Source organism: Phaethon aethereus (genome assembly GCF_964289735.1).
Source record: "Phaethon aethereus genome assembly, chromosome: 6".
Lineage (NCBI taxonomy): Eukaryota > Metazoa > Chordata > Aves > Phaethontiformes > Phaethontidae > Phaethon > Phaethon aethereus.
Window position 1 is genome coordinate 15707547 of NC_138580.1, and position 21063 is coordinate 15728609.

General features: G+C 38.5%; 1 protein-coding gene across 1 annotated transcript in view; it reads left to right on the plus strand.

Moving 5' to 3' along the window:
- The window catches only part of CNTNAP5 (contactin associated protein family member 5), a gene marked incomplete at its 5' end in the record, with an annotated part of 301416 nt that overhangs the window by 226430 nt on the left and 53923 nt on the right, over window positions 1–21063 (plus strand). Inside the window, one exon of the mRNA XM_082001654.1 lies at window positions 20404–20560. Within this exon, the coding sequence (XP_081857780.1) occupies window positions 20404–20560 (157 nt within the window). The remainder of the gene's footprint in view (window positions 1–20403; window positions 20561–21063) is intronic.

Here is a 21063-nt window from a genome sequence, read left to right on the forward strand (position 1 = left end):
ATTAAAGATAATGTTTGGCTAGAATCTCTAGGTATTTGTAATCACTCTTCTTTAGAATTTCCTAATATTATTATGTATTTCTGTAGATTATTTTTGCCTAACTGGGTGAGATCTTCCCCTTGGTATTGGGATTGGTACGGCCTCCCAAACAAAATTTCAGATGGACTTAAATTCTCTTTAGTTCTTGGTTTTACCCTGATTCGTAATAGGGCTAGTGGGAGCGCTTGGTACCAATGTAGATTCGCTTCTTGACTGATTTTAGCTAGCTGTTGTTTAATTAAGTGATTAATTAATTAATTAATTTTCTCAACTTGTCCACTTGCCTGTGGCCGATATGGGGTGTGTAGTTGCCAGTTTGTTCCCTTTACTAACTTGTTGCACTATTTGCGCACAAAAATGAGTACCCCTATCAGAAGATATTATTGCTGGTACTCTTAAATCTGGGACTAATTCCATTTAAAAGTACTCGAGTCACTTCCCTAGCCTTATTAGTCCTACGAGGAAAAGCTCCTGGCCAGCCCGAAAAGGTATCTGTTAATACTAACAAATACCGAACCCCCCCTTTTCTTGGGAGTTCAGAAAAGTTTATTTGCCAGTTTTTGACCGGGAACTTTCCCTTTATCAATACTTCCACATTTTACATTATTTTCTACCTTTGGATTATTCTTTAAGCCTATTTCACATTTATTAACCATGGTTTTTACAGTTTAAAACAAATTCCTGGCTACTATTTGCTTCATAAGGGAATTATACAAGGCTTCAGTTCCCCAATGAGTCTCGTCGTGTTCTGCTTTTACCAGTTTCCATAATTTTCTAAAGGGAACTATTATTCTGTTACCTTTTAATGTTGCCCAACCTGATGATTCAACTTCTGCTTCCAAATCTTTAATTAATCTAAGATCCTTCTCATCATAATAAACCAAGTCTGGTAGTGGCAAAGTTTTTTTCAGGAATCAAACTTAATACCTCACCTTGTTCCACAGCTCTTTTTGCCTCATAATCTGCAAGGGCATACCAAGGGCGTAATCAACTTAGAGTTGATTAGTGACACATGCTAAAACCTTGTAATTGTTTTAGATCCTTGTTTCAGTCTTCAGAGTCTGTCTCCAGTAATGCCAATTCAATGCTAGAATTCATCCCACCATCGATAGATGGCTGTTCTTACTTGGACTAATTAGACAGAGACCATTACAACTATTCTACCTGTTGCCTGGTCACACCTGTGCTTGTAGTAGATGATGTAGTCGTACGATAAGGATGTTGTCATCCTTTGTAAAGGGTAAGAAGGGACTGCGTGTAATTAAGAAACAGCACCCTTGTTTTTGAAAATGACCCCTGTTAGAGCTATTGGAAGCAGGCCTGCATTTCTAGGATGTAATCTATGTAGTCTTGCTGTAGCTGTCTTAAGGTTATGTGTTCAGTTCAAGGTAGATGCCCAAATTCTTCCAGGAAGAGAGAGATGCAACTGAAGGTGATACTTCCAACTTTAGATATCTTTCTAAACAGGAACTGATTAAACATTGTATGTTCTCATGCTTCTGCCTAGTGAATAGCATCTATCCCAACTATGTAGTTTTGGTTATTTTATCTGTGCTACTGATTTTTTTGGCAGTTTAGAACATTGTTTCTTTATTTATTTTTGCTAAAACAATAGTTCAATGAATGGTGGAGTAATAAATTATGCTTTTTTCCCCTATGGTTTTGTGCTTTAGTGTTGAGCTTCTGTACGGATTGTCTGATACCTACTGGGGATTGAAAAATGCATTGCAGCCTTTTCTTAGGCTTCGTACTAGGAGGACATCTCTGCTTTCTGCTTAGGCAGTACATGAAACCTGTAGGAACACATTTCTCAGTCAAATGTACTTGAAATTGGCAGTGGGTTTGAGTTATTTGAACAATGGACAGACATGTGCACACACATGCATGTAACATATTCTAATATGTCTCATTTCTCTAGAAAACCAGGTTGAGATTAATATCTAAAGCCCACTAGAATCAATAGGGTTTAGAGAGTACTATACAGTTTCTGCTGACTCTAAGTGTCCTAGTGCTAGAAGGAAATCATTTGGGCTAAAATGAGATGCAGATGCATGTATTTTCTCACCATGCCAGATATACAAATGTCTGTCTCCTCCTCAGCGTAGGAACAAAAACTTAAACCAAATGTACATCCTAAACTCAGCTGAACTTTACCAGTACCCATCAGTCTTTCATAGATCTTTGGACACATGCTGCTGTGCTAGATTCAGTGTGTGTCTGCTTCATGTGCTGCCTGTTTCTTTATCCAGGATGCTTAGTTCCATGTCCTCCTTTCCCTGTATCTCCCTATATCCCTTTGCAAAAAAGTTTAAAATGACATGTCTACTTTACAACATGTAGTGATTCCAATATATTAACATGAACAGCGCATGGAACGCGCTCCCGGTAGCTTAGTGTGTGGTCAGTAGCCATTTCCTAGCTGTCTTTTTGTTCAGGCTGTCTCATTCAATGTGATCAAAATATTGGTGGTAGCACTTGTTGATAAGAAAGAAAAGATGGTAACAATTTCTGGCTGTATTTTTTCTCAGTTTTGTATTACTGAACCTAATTCAGGTCTGACAGGTTTGTTTTACTGATGAGTCCAAGCCTATGATGGGAGACATCTGAGAAGTGGTTCTGAAGAAAAAGTAACATCAGTTACATGACATGTTTATTTTAAATACTGTTCTTTTAACTACTGATTCAAATGGTCAGTACAGTCTATTAAATTATCTATTGATATAGGTGGAGTGCTTTCTTTTTGTGAAAGCGTGTGTTTGCATATTTATGTAGACATGTGCAGATCGGTTAGGAGGAAAAGAAGAGTGAAGGTTGACTGTAATTAACTTCCTGGGATAGGTGGATCATTGTCAGGCCTGGTGCAAGACAAGTTAGTGTTGGTTACTCTTTTCCACAGTGAACTAAAGGCTTTCTGTACATTAGCGTATGCTTACTTCCTGTTGTCACTGTGATTTCAAGCTCTCAGATTTTATCCAGATGAAACTATCTTGGAGTGCGGTAGAAGTTTAGGGCTGTTCCTCAGAGAGAGGTCTTCATGACTGAATGCTAACATAACAGCGGAGGTTGGGATTCTAGGACAAGTTGTCTTCTCCTGAAGTAGGCTCTGTTTGAGCTCCCTTTGGCTTTTTCTCTGGCTATGAAAATTCAGTTTGGTCCATTTGTTTTGCCATTTTAATATCTACCACTGAACTGGGGAAGGTCCTCCTGGCAATGAGCATTTTTCAGGTTCTGTTTTTGGGTCTCGTTTCCCAGAGCCTCCAGGTTCAAAGCAGCGTCAGCTTTCTGGGTCACTTCCTTCCCAGAGCACATTTATGTTCTGGATTCAGACAAAAAGATTGTGTTGCACTTTGTTTACTGCCTCTGTGAGACAGGCTAGGGCCACCAGTCAGTCTCCAGAACATCAGAAGTACCTACTTAATAGAAGCAGAATTTTATTGAGTGAATAATTACATCCTATTACTGCTGAAGTAATCACCTTAAATACAACCAATGCATCCAGAGGGAGGTATGTTCTTTCCAAAATGCCACCCTGGACAATTCACTTTACTTCCATACAAAGCTCCAGAATCTGTCTGACCATATTGTACTACAGGTTGTCATGTTTTCAGAGGATGGAATTTATGTTCCATGAAACATGCCATTGCCAAAATTAATAGGAAAATGAACAAAGTGAAACAGACCATTAGAACCATTGTAAGATTGTAGTTGCTGGGTTGTGGCACAAAAGAAGAAACTAATGGGTAAACATAATTATATTATAGTGACAGGAGCTATCAATGTATAGTACACAACTGTGGTTACACAATGGAAGGCAGTCAACCGTTATGAAACATGATTCAGCAGACAGGCCAGTTGCAGGTAATCTTACTTAGAACAATACTTTCATTGGCTTGTTTGTTTTAACTGATGGAAAATTATAAATGGCAGCTATTTCTTTCCTAACCTACTGGAATTCAATTTCACTTTGATAATTTCCATAATCCTTTTTTGTATTATTCTAGACCACAATACTGTGATTTTTGTGTTCGCTGAAATGTTCCTGAGGCATGAACAGATTGTTCCTGAATATTCATGTAAATAGGAATTCAGCTAAAGGTCTTCACAGTAAATGTTCACTCTAACATCTTGAAGTCTTTTTTTATTCCCTTGTCTTTATTTCTGCTCTAAAACAATGCTTCATAATTTTAAATTGAACACTCAATATCTAATCAAGATAAACAATTCATAGGCTGAACTGTGTTTGTATAACATGATTTAAAAGCTTTGAATAGCTAACATAAGCATAACATTCTATTAATGGAGAGCTTGAGAGAAGCTACAGTATCAAATGATTCAACTAAAAAAATACAAATCTCAAAGATATGCAAGATCACTTTCATTGTATTCAGTATATTTATACTCATATAGGCAAGTAAGTCAGTGGATTAACTCCTTAGTTATTGAGTCTTTCATTAAATTCTATTTTAATGCAAAACAAACTACAAAACACAGAAACATTGTAAAAATTCAGATATGTGAAGAAGCTAACAAGTTCATCCATAGCTTGTTAATGCAGTATTTGCAATCAGAGTCTAAACACTTCAGCACTGGTGGATAAAAAGCCAATGCTGTGTTTCTATAACAGAATAGACAGGTATACCCTGGACAACTGAAGTAGAGGAGGGTGGAGAAGCATCTTTCAGCCTGGTTACTGGAGTGGTGCAATATAAATTAGAATACCATCTCTGGCCATTTTTCAGAGCCAGGAAAGGGATTGATGCAGGAGTTTCTTCAGATGGCTGTGCCACTCAAGAGTTTACCCATGCAGGAGGACTTTGTCAGTGACTGACTAAAATAGATTCAGGGCTGCTTTATTCTGCTAAAGTGGTTCAAAGTAGTTGGAGCACAAGAGAGAGCTGGGTGCTCAACTGTTTTTACTGAATAAACACACTATTGCTTTCACCCACAGAAAAAAACAAGCACATCCAACTGAGGTTTCAAATGCAGAGGTAAATCTTGTAATTCTAGTTCTCAAAGTCCCGCTTCCATTTATCAACAGAATGCTGTCTTACTGTTATACCATGCCACTTAATGTGAGATATTGCTATGAGGAATGTAACCCATGACAAAACAGTGAAAACTAGAATGCGCTAAATGCAGAATTAGGTGACTAGTTGAGTGATAATATATTGCCTAACCTAATGAAAGACATTACCTTTAAATAATGGACCACATCATAGATTTAATTATCCCAAGGCAAGATAGTAGGTGCTTCATGCAGACAAGGTCAATTACCTTATCCAGAAGAGCTTGTTTGAAGTGTATTATGAATAATTCACAGACATAGAAATTAGCTTTGGAAAAGTGTCCCAGCTATAATGTGGTGAAAGCATTCAATTTCTTTTTTAATGTATTTAAGATAACACCCAAAGGACAATTATAGCTGCTTAACTGTAAGACTACTTAAATGACAAGAAATGACAATTGTGTGGTCAAATTCATATTAATGCATTATGCAGAGGGAAGCATCGTCATCACGGCATAATCGTATCAGGCCGCAAGAAACTGACTTCAAACCTCATCTTGTGGTTTTAAATGCTGAATGAAATTTGATCAGAGATTGATTCATTTATTAACCTTTCTCAATAGAGAAGACACAGTTGTTGCTGTACTAGCTTTGTGTATTCAGGACTTTTAGTTCTTTGACTTTCTGGTGTGAAAACAAAGGTCCAGAGTGATTGACTAACTTGTATGATTTTGGAGAGTCTGACAAACCCAAAGGTGGAACCAGAACATTTAATTTTCCATCTTTAATCAGAAGACCCGTCTTCTGCTATAAGCACTAAAATATGCTGTTTCTAAGTAAGTATTGTTCCAGTCTAGGACTATTTATCATTAGAGTTAGAATCATGACAGTAGCCATGGTAGCAGAATGCATGCTCACTTGACATATGGTGACCTTAGGTGTGAATTAGAAATGCAATAAACCTGAAAGTCTGGGGAATAACATGCGCTCTCAGCATATTTTGATTCCACAGGCAAAACAATAACCTTAGCTTTCTCTCTTTGACTTTGCAATAAGTGGTAACGGCCAGGGGAAATCCCTTGGGGGCTGCAGTTTTCTAAGATGCCTGGCAAGAAGATGGCTAATTCATCAGGTACCTCAGTTTAAGTGTCTAAATGTAATAGTGACATTTCATGGCCTTTGAGTTTACCTGCTTTATTTGCTTGAAAGGGAGAGTTCAGCAGAATTTTAGAGGGTGCTATAGAATTGCGTATCTAATGAGGCGTACAGCCAGCCTAATCCTGTTTCCATTCACGTCAATGTCAAGAATCCCATTTAGTTCAGCAGGAGCAAACCATTCAAAAGATGGTTTGAATAAAGGGGAATAAAAATTTGACACAATGTTCATTTATATAACAACAAGCTTCTAACATGTAATGAAGTAGGAAACAGCCACAAAGAGACAGGAAAGAAAACATTCCAAACATACTGAAAAATAGAAAGTATGCGAGTTGAGGTTTTTTGTATTCTCCATCATCCATCTTTTCTCCAAGGATCAATTCTCAAAAAAACCCTTCAGAATTCCCTTTCCTTCCCCTTCACACAGTCGTTGGCCTCCACCCCAGTGGTTTCTGGGAGGACTTGATAAAGACTAATCTGAGCCTAAGAGACTTGCTAGCTGATGTACTTATTTGCATACATGAATGTGAACAGATGTTTACATAGTAGCGTTAAGTAGGCCAGCTGTTTGGGAGTCATTTATGTATTTTATTTAAAAGTGAAGCTGTACAGTTAAAACCTTTATTCACAATGAGGAAGAGGAAAAAAAAAATTAAAATACATTTCTTCCTGTATTAGTGGGTTGCTTCCTTTACGCATACCAGTTTTCTGAATCTGAATTTACAGCATAATACAGCTGCATCTTACCTGAATCTCTGGGCATCTGCACCTTGTCTTGACCAGTTGAATGTGAGTGGAAGAAAATACACAGCACAGCATCAAGATTGCTAGATGTAATTTGTCTGAGGGTGAGGGCAGAAAAAAAGCAATGCTGAGATGAGGGGAAAGGGAGAAAGCTGTCACTTTTCTTTATAAGAGGTTGCATATTGCTGATTGTTTCTGCAGTCTGTTCTGTAATGGAGCATACATCAGGGTAATGTTTGCCTTTGCATTTGTTCTGCTCTTCAGATGTGAGAAAAAGCATAATCCTTAGGAGTGTATTACAGCCATAAATGTGTAACTTATATTTATTAATTCCTTCAGGTAAAACTGAGTGGAAAAGCTTCTATTATGGAGGTGTGCATATGCATGCTGGCATATGTATAGAGAGAAAGAGGTTGGAGGGAGGGGCTCTTGTATGTTTTTAAAAGTAGTTTGCCCCTCAGGGATTCCCATTTTGTCTGAACTGGGACTGGCTCTAAAATAAGTGTCTTGGGTCTGATGATGTCCATGACTTAATTTCGTCTGACCCCTGGCCCCCTGGGGCTCCGTATCTTCAAAAGAAAACAGGGAAATGACGTAGACAGTTAAATGGAAGTGATTAACACGAGTTACTTTTTGCAAAGCTGTAGGAGAACTCTAATGACATATATGAATGCATACCTTGCCAAAATCCTACGCCAGTTTTAGAGAGACTTACCTGCCTCAGTTGTATTGTTTCCACCGAAGCATCACTACGTGAGGGAGGTGGCTACATCTCTCCAAACCAGCAGCAGGCAGGATTAGTAGTAAGTTATACTTTTCTTGAGGAAGATACATTCAATTAAGGAGCCTTGCTTTGGGAAGGAAGGCTGGTGATGTACGTTAAGATCTTGTGGGATTTTGATTCACAACCTTGATGCAGCCTACAAGAAAGGTTTGTCTTTCATCAGCTGTGATGAAAGTCCTGTGGTAGAAAGTTACATGGTGCATGAAGTTCTTGATTCTTACTTCGTGAAGCTTGTAGGCTGACTGAACGGCTCCAGTGGTGGTTCTTTCTCTTGCCAGTAAATACAGAAAGCACATGGAAGTAGCCATCTCAGTTGAAATGAACGCAAGATTAATTACTCTGAAAATAAGGACTGTAACCTTGTTGACTGTATATTCCATGGGAAGAAAGAAAATGAAGAAAAAGTATTTGATATGCTCATTGCAGCCTATGTGATTGTCATAAGTGATGTGGCAGATGGAGTTCTCTCGAGTCAAGAGCTGTTCTGCAGTACTGCCAAGAAATCAATAAATGAGGCCAGGTCATCTTCTGATGGATTGGGATAAGATGCCCTGATCTTGCACTGAGGGCAGGAAGTGCTGTCTCTGAAAACTGTTAAGCTTTTGGCTGACTCTTTGATGCTGGGCATGTGCTGATGCATTTCCTAGAGCCTCCAAAGTGCTCAGCCCCACTCTGCAGGGTGTGTGTGCACGCGTGGTGGGGGAAGGAGTCTGTGCCTCCACGCGGTTCTGTTCAGTGTTTTGAAAAAGGGCAAGGATCGGTGACTTCTCATGGTTGCATGGTTATCATTCTTCTGCAGGCTCTGCCCGTTCCAGTATTCACTGCAGTGGTAAAGCTACAGCCGAGTTCTTCCTTCTGCTCCAGGAGCAGAAAACTGTCTCTTGAGCTGAATAATAATCTCTGTTGGTGACAGTAGAACTATGCAGCATAGCTGAGCAGTTCATATTCTATCCAGTACAGTCTGTGCATGAATGTATATACATACCCATGTATACATCCTTTGTATAGAGAGATATACAGGAACCTGAGACCAATTAAATAGCAAAAACTAAATAGAAGATCTATTTGAAAGATGTAAACTCATTGCTAACAGGGTGAAGAAAAAAGAGCTCCAAATTGATTAAGCTGCTCCACAGAGAAGACAGATTGTTGTCATCCTGACCTTTAAAGCAGGTCAGAACATATCAATAGGAGCATCTTCTGAGTACAGTATTCTGTGAATTTTTTCATTTATATTCTCTTGTTTTTCTCCTTACATACTGGCTTGGAGCCAGTTCATTTCATGGTCTTGCTTATACATATGTTCTGCTACAGCTGCATTTTTCCAAAGTGCCCAATTTCACAGCACTCCAGCCTTCCTTAGGATGACAAATGATGCCCCTGCTGCTCTGACCAACAGAACTGTAATTGCAGCTGAGACAGGGACAGCTGAACCAACACCGTGCTGCAGTTTGGGTATATCCTTAAGTTGAAACTTGACTGCATTTGTTTATTGTAGTCAAGTTTCCAATTCCACCACTTAAGGCATTAACTGCTGACATTAATTGTAACATTGAGGAAAGCAGAATTGCTCAGCAGTTGAAAGCAGTGTCAAATCAGTAGTTATTTATTTACCATTGCTCTGTGATGTGTTGTAACGCATCAGACTATAAAGAAGTTTAATGAGTTGCAGTAATGCTTGTAGCCTCTAGCAAATACATGCAGTTCGATGAGTTTTTTTGATAAGGTGCTTAAAACTGGACTTTGTCCACTACTGATGTCCAGATGAGTGCTGTTGTGATCGTAGTACGTACAACTAGTGTTCTCTTTTGCCAACTAGCACGTTTGGGAGCAAAAAATAGACAATCCAGTTCAGTTGGCCCTGTGAGATTTCAATTCAGTAGGGATGTGATCAGAAGAGTAGGAGGAGAGGTTAAGAGCATGGTTGTTACTATGCTTGTCCAAGCTGCCTTGTTGGCTCATAATTACTATAACTCTCGGCAATGTCCCTGGATTATTCTCTAAACTCTTTTCTGGGTGCTGGTTTAATTTTTTGGCTGTTTACAATGCTTGTTTTTTAGAGTACAGCAAATATATTGCATGCTCTGCACAGGGACTTTTTCAGCTGTTCAGCATAAATTTAAATATACTGCTTTTTTGCCCTACTTAAAAAACCAAAAACCTCTGGCTTTTTATATAAAGCTGCACAGGGAATGATACTGGATTTTCCTCTTAACTGAAGATGCTTATTTGCCCAATTAGTGTTACAGGGAACTTGAGATGTTCATATCTCATTTTCCAAAGGATTCTTTCCAAAACAGAAGCACCATCCCAATAATATCTGTCAGTGTTGTTATCAGGTTTTGAGAAAATCCCCTCATTTATTTCATTAGGGACTGCAGCTTCAAAGTGATTAACAATATGTTATTACCTCTTCTAATTTATGCTACATTAAGACAGTTTTTCTAATTTTATTCCAGTTCAGAATTTCAGCATATTTACTGATTATATTTTCTGATTTCTTTAAGATCAATCTAAGCCATGAAATTCAGTAGTTATTATCAGCCACTTACAGGAACCAGTTAGTGGCTACACTTCAAAAAGGCACTCTGTGGAAATGACATTGTCCCAATGACTTTCTGATCAGATTCACTCAGTGTAAGTAGATGTTATTCTCTAACTGTCAGCCATGCTGTATTAACCTGGGAGCTGAAAAACAAGGTGTGTTCTCGTTGCTTCATGAATCAATATTGCTAATAAAGATCCTCTACACCCAAATCTAGTTTTTATTATTCCTAGAAGCTGCCATTGCAAGTACAAAGGGAACAAAATTAATCTGTCTTTGGTGGAAGGTTGTCAAATCAGAAGACAGTCCATTTCAGTCACCAGTGAATCTACTGGTGCAATGTGAGCGGGAGGGGAAAAAAGTAACGATAAGGATACTTTTCTTATTATTAATGCTGGTAGTTAAAACTGCATATACAGGAAACAGTTCTGTTGAGTAAGGTAATTCCATTTTTACTCAGACACTTTTCAAAATAAAGGGGGGGAGAAGAACTGTTATTAGCGTATGTAATTTCTCCCAAATGACCAAGCAAAATTGCTTTCCACAGCATGTTTTTCTGTAACTTATCCAGTCTCCTATTAAATATCCCAAATGTCCCCATTTTATCTTTTTTCTTTTTCTAGTCTATCAAATTGCATTTTGCTGTGGGCACAATCCAGCAAACCTTCCGTGGGTTCCTGCAAGGATTGGATTAAACCTTGTATTAATTCCACACGACTTTACTCCAACTGACTTGTGTCCGTAAACTTGAGCGACCTGCTCTGAGTTATGCCCTGGCTTCCAGACTACCGTTAGGCCAAGCTGGAGACCTGCATTTTTGTTGACTCTCTTGATGAAGGGCTCAGCCTGGTAGGCAGGAGAGAGGGCATGAGCCTGGGAGCTGTGCAGAGCTGGGGGCTTTGCTGTACAGCTCCACCGTTGCACCACGTTGAGTGCAGAAGGTGCGAAGTGCTGCAGGTAGACTCCCTCTGATACTCTTCCTCCATGCCCTATACCAAGAGCTAGAGCTGTCGTCGTGATGGATCTTTCAAAAATTATCACATATATAATTAATTTTCCTTTTTTACCCCCTTTAAAAATAGATCCTTCAGGCCTTTATTTCAGTTGCTGCATACCTGTAGATGGTGCTTTTACCTGTCTCAGTGACAGCCACAGGGTTTGTCTAAGGAATCCTTACAACCTGAATCTGTTTCAGAACAACTTGAAGTGGGGGGCTGGACTAGATGGTCTCCAGAGATCCTCTCCAGCCTCAACCATTCTGTCCTCCTGTGAACAGCCTGCTGCTCAGTGAGTGCAAATCAGCACGACTACCCTGATTTTGCTGGAGCCAGATGCATTTACACCTGTTGCTGGATGTGGCCTTTTTTTATCCCTGTAAAATAATAGTGAATGAATGAGCTGCAAAGTGTTCCTTCCTGGCAGTCTTTCCTGGGACAGTTGCTCATAATGTAGTTTTTTACAGTTCTGTAAAAGTTGTCGTCTCACTTCAACATTTCTATGAATAATAGCTGAATACTAAGTTTTCTTGTGGTGAAATGATTGGTTTACGGTTTGATGCACTGTTCATAGTCTTTGACGCTTCAACTGTTCCCCTCTGTCCTCTGAAATGTTATTTCTAGACTCTGAAATTGCTTTCCTCTATGAAAACTTAAATAGCACTTAAGAACAAAAGCTGCTTTGATAAACTACTTGTCTCACCTTACAGTAGTTTATAAGGTGCATTATTTCAGTTGTCTCTCCTTACCCTTCAGCCCTTTCACATCCATTATAAAACACTTTAAGAAGAAAGCTCTGAAGAAGAGCATATGATCTGTCTAAACTTACAAACTCACTCATCTCTCCCACGCTTTCCTCCAGTCCGTGTTATATGGCGATCTAAAACCAGGCCACCTCAACTGGTGAGCTCATAAGATAACATGGATAAGACTCCAGTAGGATGTTGAAAGGCTGGACTGTGTTACTAGCTGCATACAGGGTGGCTGTGAATGTCACTCCTGTTGTCTTCCTCAGGTCCTAAAGAGCCACTGAGGAGCATAGGTCTGCTGCAGATAGAGAACCCCGAGTCTTAATCAGGTATGATCCTTCGATACCCTATGGTATTTTCACAAGAAACGGAATAACGTGATCTGGTTTATCTTCTGTTTATTAATCCATTAATTCAGCACTTGCTGCTATTTACTCTCACTAACTATTTTTATACTTGTGCAGAAGAACTGATTAAGAATGAAAGACCACTGTCCTGGGCACTGTATTGAGCCACCACAGGAGGTAGCCTTCCAGTGGAAATGGGTGAAATGGTACTGGTGAAAAAGGATGAGGATGAACACATAGGAGCTGAATGAGCTGTGAGGGCAACAAATGATGGCATCATCTTAATGCCATTATTCTTAGTCATTATGCCTATGAGATAGGAAAAAAAAGTCCAGACATCTGCTGAGCAGGACCTACTCTTCTGGACCAGGCAGGGTCATGCTGGAGCCCACTGTGACTTATTCATGGTCATTGTTCACTTGAGGTTGAATCCAGGATGCTGATGGCTCTCTGGTCCCAACACAGAGTAAGGATGTGGCAGGACATGCATCAATGTTGAAGGCCTATCTGTTAAGGCAATGTGGGGCTTGTTTATCTGAATTTACCTGGAGGAAATAGGCGAAACAAAGAAAGTGCGAAAGGAAAAGGGGAATGAGGTTGAGGAAAAGGAGTTGAAAGCAAGAGGGACAAGTTTGATGTGCAGCTGAGTTGGAATGCAGGAGATAAAGGAAATAAGGTAATTTTTTTGTTTTAACAGGGCAGGATATCCAGTCCATCTTCAGCAAAACTCCTGAGGATTCAAAACTGATATTTTCTCTGTTTTGTCATTTGTCCCTAAAAGCTGTAATCTTCTCTGCAATTTTGTTTTTCAGTTGGGTGGTGGTGGTTGTTTCTTTTTCTTCCTAACCTGCATGCCTTCAGCTGTTCCCATAGTTTCTGTTGCTGGCTGGAGTCCCACTTGCATCTTTCAGGAATCTTGTCACTTGGCCAGAAATTTATTGAGAAAACAACCTAGCTGGAGCTGGCAAAGGAGAATGCAAGTACTCATAATATTTTCAGCCTTCTTTGGTCTTCAGCAGATGAGGCATAAAATTTTAGTTTGGATGTAGATTCAATCTTCCTCAGTGTATAAAAGTGTTTGGGTCTGAAATTCTTATGCCCATCCTCAAATCTGTCTCTCAAAGGGTTGATGATGATTTTGCTTTGCTGAAGTGCTGTTAATGTGTAATGGCACAACTCTGTCATTGCAGCTCAGCAGTTCTGCTCATTAGCCTCCTGTTAAATCTAGAAGAAGCAAGGGTCCATGTTTATTTACCTTCTTTCTGCCCGTTCTCATCTGTGAGAATATCTTAACAACTCCAGGAAGAACAGAGCACACTGTGATAACAGCTGCTCCAGAGGGAGATGCAGTTTCTCTGCTTAAGAGATGCAGACAAATGCTGCTGCATGTTTTTTTTCCTTTCTTTTTCAAGCAATTACTTCAGCCTGGGACTCTGTATGAAAGCAGTGCACCTTGACAGCAAAGCTGAAAAATGAGACAGAAAATGTCAGCAGATTACTCAGCACAGGAAAGACATGGACCTGTTGGAGAGGGTCCAGAGAAGGGCCACCAAAATGGTCAGATGGGTGGAACACCTCTCCTATGAAGAAAGGCTGAGAGAGTTGGGGTTGTTCAGCCTGGAGAAGAGAAGGCTTTGGGAGACCTTATTGCAGCCTGCCAGTACTTAAAGGGGGCTTAGGAGAAAGATGGGGACGGACTTTTAGCAAGGCCTGTTGTGATAGGACAAGTGGTAATGGTTTTAAACTAAAAGAGGGTAGATTTAGAGTAGATATAAGGAAAAAAAAATTCACAGTGAGCGTGGTGAAGCACTGGCACAGGGTGCCCAGAGAGGTGGTAGATGCCCCATCGCTGGAAATGTTCAAGGTCAGGTTGTATGGGGCTCTGAGCAACCTGATCTAGTTGAAGATGTCCCTGCTCACTGGCTGTTGGACTAGATGACTATTAAAGTTCCCCTCTAACCCAAACTATTCTATGATTTTATACTGTTTTCTCCCTTTTCCTAACCACACTTAAAATAATTTTAAAACAAGGGACCAACTTTGTGACTAAATAACATTTGCCCAGGGAGTAGGTCCACAGGACTACTACTACTAGCAGGACTACTTCACTTTTGGATAGCTGCTCTGAATAAGGGTTACAGGATCTGACCAGAAATTGAAATCAAATTCAGTGCAAATGTTAATAACGCTGGCTGGCAGCACTGCTACTCAGTAGGGAATGGTGTCTGTCTTGCTGTGGTGCTTGACCAGCCGTGAGTTCCAACCCAGTTGTGTTTGTCACCTCTGAATTAGCGTAGTGGTATGTGGGTTACAGTTTTAAGAAAGGAAAAGGACAATAAAACTGAATTGCACAATTGGCATGGGGAGGTTTTGGGTAAAAGAGAGGAAGTGTTAGATGGTCATTATGGCTGTACTGAAAAGAAAAGAGCCAGGCATAAAACAGGTATGTGTCCAATTGTGAACAGAGTAGTATAGCACAAAAACAGCTGGACCATTTGGTGGTTGTTAAATCTCAGCATGAACTTCGAAGAATGTTGATGCAGCGCAGCCTGAGTTCACCCCACTTTATGTTGTTAGTGTATTGTCCCAGAGGTGTGAGTTGTCATTTAAACCAATGCAGATTCTGAGTCATTAAGACCACAGACTACTGAACAAAAGCCTCTAAGAATATATTAATTTTGTGTTATCAAGCAAATATGGAATATTTCTCCAATTTCTCCATAATTTTGTCCAGAATTATTATAAACACTTTCTCTGTTATTTATCAAAAGTATCTTTTTTTTTTTTTCCTGTTGAAAAGGCTGAAATGGAAGAATTCATCTTTACTTCAATTTAATGTTTAAAATTCTGATAAAAAAGGCTAGAAAAATGTTGCAATGGAAAAAGTTCAAGCATGGGAAAACAAGACCTTGGTAAACTCTTACAAAAAATATTGAATCACAGTTTTCCCTTGTTCTCACTTTCTTACCCCTTTCTCCATTTTTCCAAGAGCTTTTAAAAAATGGATTAGTTGATATCATACTTTTTACTCTGGATTGGCCTCTGGATTCAGTTATGGCATTGCCTTATGTATGCGTGTGTGTGTGTACAGTTATGTAAAAAAATGAAAATCTGCTAACTGCTTGTTTCACAAAATGTTCAATGTACCAGGTGACCCGTTTGCAGGATTTGATATTGTTAAAGTGGTTAGTGCAAACATTTATTTTACGTTTTTTGAGTGCAGTAGCAAAGAATTGGTTTTGATTGCTTTATGCAATTCTACAATCAATTATTTTCCTGGTTTTCACTATCTCTTGATATGTGAGTCTTCCTTTTAAGAGAAAACAGCATAGATGTAAATCAATCTACTTTTTTATCAATAAGATGCATAGCTGTAAGATTTAAAAAATTTGGTCTGCTTAACTCAATTTGACTTTGGAGAGAAAAATGAACATGAAGACTGCCAAGAAGAATGTTGTTTCAATGCAGTATGGTTTCAGTACTTCAACAGACACATACAAAGCAATTGGTTTGCTGGTGGTGGAAAAGACCTTTAACTGAGCAGTTTCAGGAACTTGAGTACCCCAAAAGCCGTACCTGTGTTAGCGGTATGTAATTACTGGGTCAGACTTTAGCTTTATACAGCACAGGTGATCTAGGTGATCACTTTAACAAGTGATCTAGTTTATCTTGTTCTATTTCCACTGTTAGATTTTTGTTTGTTGCAATAATGAGAATGTCTGCAAATCATGCAGGCAAATCTTGACCAATATTTTAAATATAATACTGTTAAAAATGCATAGCTCTGTTTTAGCTCATGCTGTATAAACAGAAGTCAGTGCTAAGATCTTCTGCCTATATAAAGGTAAACTGAATTCACAGAAGTTGCTTGGGATTTATGTGTAGGAATTTAGTTCTAAATGCTGTTGGAATATGCTGCTTCTCCCCTTCTTCCAGCTTCTGTGTGCCTATACAAGTAATTTTGAAAAAAATTCTCTGCTATTTAAGACATGAGCAAGCCTAAAACCTTTAAAAAGAACTTGTATTGCTAGCAATGTCAATGCCTTCTGATACAGAAAATGAGAGAACTGTCAGTACAAGGGAGATTTAAGAGGACAGACATTTTCTTGTAAGCTGGTAGGAGGGACACCAAATACATGTTCATCCTCTAGAAGAGCTGGATACGCATTGCAGGTGAATTTGATCTCATTCTGCATCTCCTTCTAAGGGTCACTGGAAATAACCTCCATGTGTCTGCTATTCTCTTCATAGTCCTCAGCCTCTGTGCTTGTGAACTGTACAGTCTGTGCCAGCCTTGCTTCTGCTGAAACAGACTTCATACAGGGAACTAACACTGAACAGTTTATTTAAGCACGTTGATAGAGTCGGTACTGGAGATCTGTTGAAGAACTGACATCTGAAAGGAGCTTACTCTCTGTGCCTTGCTGGATGGAGAAAAACTGAGTTCTTGTCCATGTATTTCAGTATTGTATATCCCAGGGATTCCAAAATCTTACTTGGCTGTTCAGATACATGCGCACAGTAGCTGTTGAACAGAACAACAAACAATAAGGACCAGCCTACGGAGACAAGTAGAGGGAAACATCAAGATGGTCAACTGAAGATGAGACCCCTTATTCTTTCCTTTCAGGAGACCTATGTCAACCTTGCTTTCTGCAGCCAGTGCCTGGCAGTGTGAACAAGTAGCAGTACTTGGTTTGGTACAAAATACTGTCTGCCTGCTCAGTCCTTTTATTCAATACCATATTAAATGATGGTAAGAACAGTCATGTAAATATCATGGTTGTTTGTAGAGGCTTCCAGACAGCATGATCACAGAAAGGATTGTTGTGCTCTACAAGAAATAAAAATTTTTGCCTTTTTTGAGGATTTTGTTATCAAGAGTGAAACCTTCCAAAGGCGGCTTGAGCAATACAGGGAGAAATTACTTGAATGAAATTGGCTGGTCTATAGTTCTTTTACTTGTTAATCCAGTCACATGGGCCTTGTTTGCTTTACTTGGTTTGGGATCTTTTTCACATGTATTCACCTTCAGAACTGTAGTACAGAGTTCAAAGACAACTTTAATAAATTTATTATAGTGTTGGGTTGGGTTTTTTCAATTCTAAATAGACATACATGTATGGAAAATAATACTTTTACTTGTGAAGTAGGCTTCTGAATAAAATTTTTGACTAAATAATGTGTTACTAGGTACAATGTAAGCACAGAATGAAGAATGAGTAGCACTTCTTATTAAATGGCGTTTTTAGCTTAGAAATTTCTAAGCTGAAATTCTACTGACCTATGTAACCATTAGCTTACAGGGCCATGTTAACTTATTGATTAATATCATGGACTTAGGCTCTGGTTTTGCCACAGAAAGGGAATTAAATCATTTTGAGGTGGTAGAGAATTGATAACGCTTTGAAAAATTATAATGCCATGATTACAGAAGTGAAGATATTGTAACAGATCTACAGGCTTAGAAGAGAGAATCTTAATCAACACTTGTCAGCCAAGTTCCATCTCAATGCAAGGCACCTTCCTGTTCCGCCAAGGTACAACAGTGTAAACTTTCTGGAAAGAACTCGGGGATAGATTGATTGGCATTGCTAGTGAAATATTGCATTACTTCAGCTTTACAGGTGTATGACATACAATATATGTTTCAGTAGTTCCTAAACATCTTGGACATGGCTGAAGTACCTTAGATGTAAGAGCTTTGCTGAATAGCTCCGTGATTTCTCATGTGTTAAAAATTAAGCATGTGGAAAAGAGTTCTGAAGAATTGGGGCATAATTTTCCATAATATTACAACTGATTTCTAAGGGACTAGTTAGGGAGAAAGAATTTATTCATCTCAAGTAAAGGGCAGCAGAACTGTGCCTAATAAATATGATTTTTGAAAAGACACTGTTTTTCTATAGTCTGTTCCCTTGACACTCTAAGGTTGTTCCTTATAATGTTGAATACTCTATTTTTTAGAACTGTATTTAATTTAGTTGTAAATGGCTCAAACTGTGGTGCTTCTACGACTTCCCCAGTCTATATCATAAATCTGAATGTGTATGTGTTTGCTTGGTATTGCTCAATAAAAGAAATAACAACAGATCTGAAAAAGACATCAGAAAACTACTTATTCTTAATTCCTGTGAATGATTGCTTATTTCACTGTCATGTTTAAGTATATAATGATTTCTGCCAAAAGATTCTAAGACACAGGTTGAATTTGATTAATGAATACCATTATTTGCTGATGGCCTGAAGGATTTTTCTTTATCTAAATATTTTTTTCCAGAATGGGCACTTTTAAAATTAGATTAAGCACTTCTGTATAATATCTATTTCAACTGCTAGACAAATCACCCTTTTATTCAGTTAACACTACTATTCTAAGCTTTACTAAGTAATTCCCCAATAATATGGTACAGACCTGTTTCACTGGCCACAGCAGTCAACTTCTGCAAGCAAATCAGCTGAAAAGTAAAGAAAGAAAACATAAACGTGTTGGCAATAATATGAGAACTAAATGAGTGTGCACATTTTTGTAAGATGAATCCTTAGATGTTTTTCAATTGTGTTTTTCTAATGAGTACCACTGGGTATTGGTCAAATTCGTCATGTCTTAATTGTTGGTATCATGAGAATGAAATTACTCTTCCTATTTTTATTTTCCTTTTTTCACTAATTTACAGTTCAGCAGTCTAAGCTTAGAAGGAAAAAAAAAAAAGAATTAATTTTGCCAAGTGATTCCAAAACTCATTTTAATCAGTGCTTTACACTCTACAGTTAACCTTGATTGCATTTAATATTTTAGACTTTCTTGCTTTGTATAATGAGGAATACTTCCTATTAGTAATGTTAGTAAAGCAGAAAAATAAATTTGATAAATTTTTTTTGCATTAGCAGTGCAGTTTATTTTTCCAAGCTCCTTTGATCAAAATGTTTTGATATATCAATTTTGCTAAATTTTGCCATCTACCTGTATGTGTAACTGATTACATTTATTGATTTAAAGATTAAGAAGTCAATGAAAAAGTTATCTGAGCTGGAAGACAAAGTCAATCTTGGCAAAATGTTAATCCATGGATTTCATTACGTGTGAATCTGTTTACTGTATCTGATTTAATATTTAATGCTTGATGTGTAACAGATTATGAAATTTAAACAAAAACTATCTTAGTTTATATAAATACATAGATCTTAGAGCTCCTATAGATAGAAAATAATTTCTCAGCGTCAAATCAATTCCCAAGTAGGGAAATCTTTTTTTCCACTTACCTCCTACCTAGAGATACATTTTAGGATGGATGTTTTAATATCTTATGGAGCTTTGCATTTGCAAATTCCACCATTGGAGAGCAGATTAAAATCCCTAGTCCTGCTCCCCTAGAAACTGATAGAAATTTTGGTTTTAGTTTTGAGAGGAAGTGTATTAATCCCATAGTAATAGGTCACTTTGTGTGTTATTTCTGAAGATTTTGCTCTTAAGCAAAAGTAAGGTAAAAAGGTTTTTTTTTTTACTCTTAAGGTAAAAAATCCCATCCAAGAGCTAGAGTCTCCTTCATAGCAGGTAAACTCTGCAAGAGGTCCTTGGCCAATACTGTGCAAGTGTGAGTTGTGGCAGGAGAATTGCTTTCAGACTCCTTCAGTGATCAGATCTCCCCTCAGGTGTCCCACAAAAACACTGGACACACCTGGTGCAGACAGTGGCGTTGGGTTTGCACATCAAAAGTCCTTGCAGCTGAAATACGCCGAGGTTCTCATGGGTGATTGGTACATGGGCCCTATGGGGAAAACATCTGCTCCTCAAAGCAAAAGCGATTACTGCAGAGCTTGTTGTTTTCTCAACACGCATTCCATAAAATGGAACCTGGGTAAAGTTTATGGTTTGTTACTTTGTCTGTAGTTTGCATCTTTTCTTTCAGTATTATTTAATACGTCCACCTCCATTTTCTTTTTCATTCTCAGAGGAATCTAATTTGCTTATCAAGTTCTCTTTCTCTCTCGTTTTCTCTTTTCTCCTTTTTCCCCCTCTCCTTCCCTTTCATCCAGATGGAATGCCATTTGCTTGGTGGGTTGGCCGTGCCAATGAAAAGCATCTTTACTGGGGAGGATCTCTTCCGGGCATTCAACAGTGTGCATGTGGACTGGAAGAAAGTTGTCTGGATATGAGATATTTTTGCAACTGTGACGCAGATAGAGAAGAATGGTAATAATTTTAACATTTGTATAGTAGTGTCTGTGTGATAGCTGGGGATAGGAAGTAGGGCAAGAAGGATCAAATCTTTTCCTGATTCACAGCTGAGGAAGGTTGAACAGCTTGAGTACGATCAAATGGGAACTGAAAGTCAAACTAGAATTTGGACTTCTGATTTCTTCTTAAATTTTTTATTTGAACCAAAGGCAAGGTATCTATATGAAGCAGTTGCTGGGATGGGTTTTCTTCCACAAATCTTTGTTGTGGAATGCCAAATCCAGTCGTTTTCTTTATTTAAAAATTTCCATTGGTTCAATTGGATCATTGCATGAATAAAGACTCTAGGAGGTTTGTGCATGGGTATACATCAGAGCAGAAGGTGTAGACAGCAAAATTCAGGTACAGGCAGCTGAACAAGAAATCTGTACTACCAAAAAGACTTGTATTTTTCTTATGAAATGGTATATCTATATGTGCCTTAACTTTCTTTTATATTGGGTCCCAAGCTTTTTAAA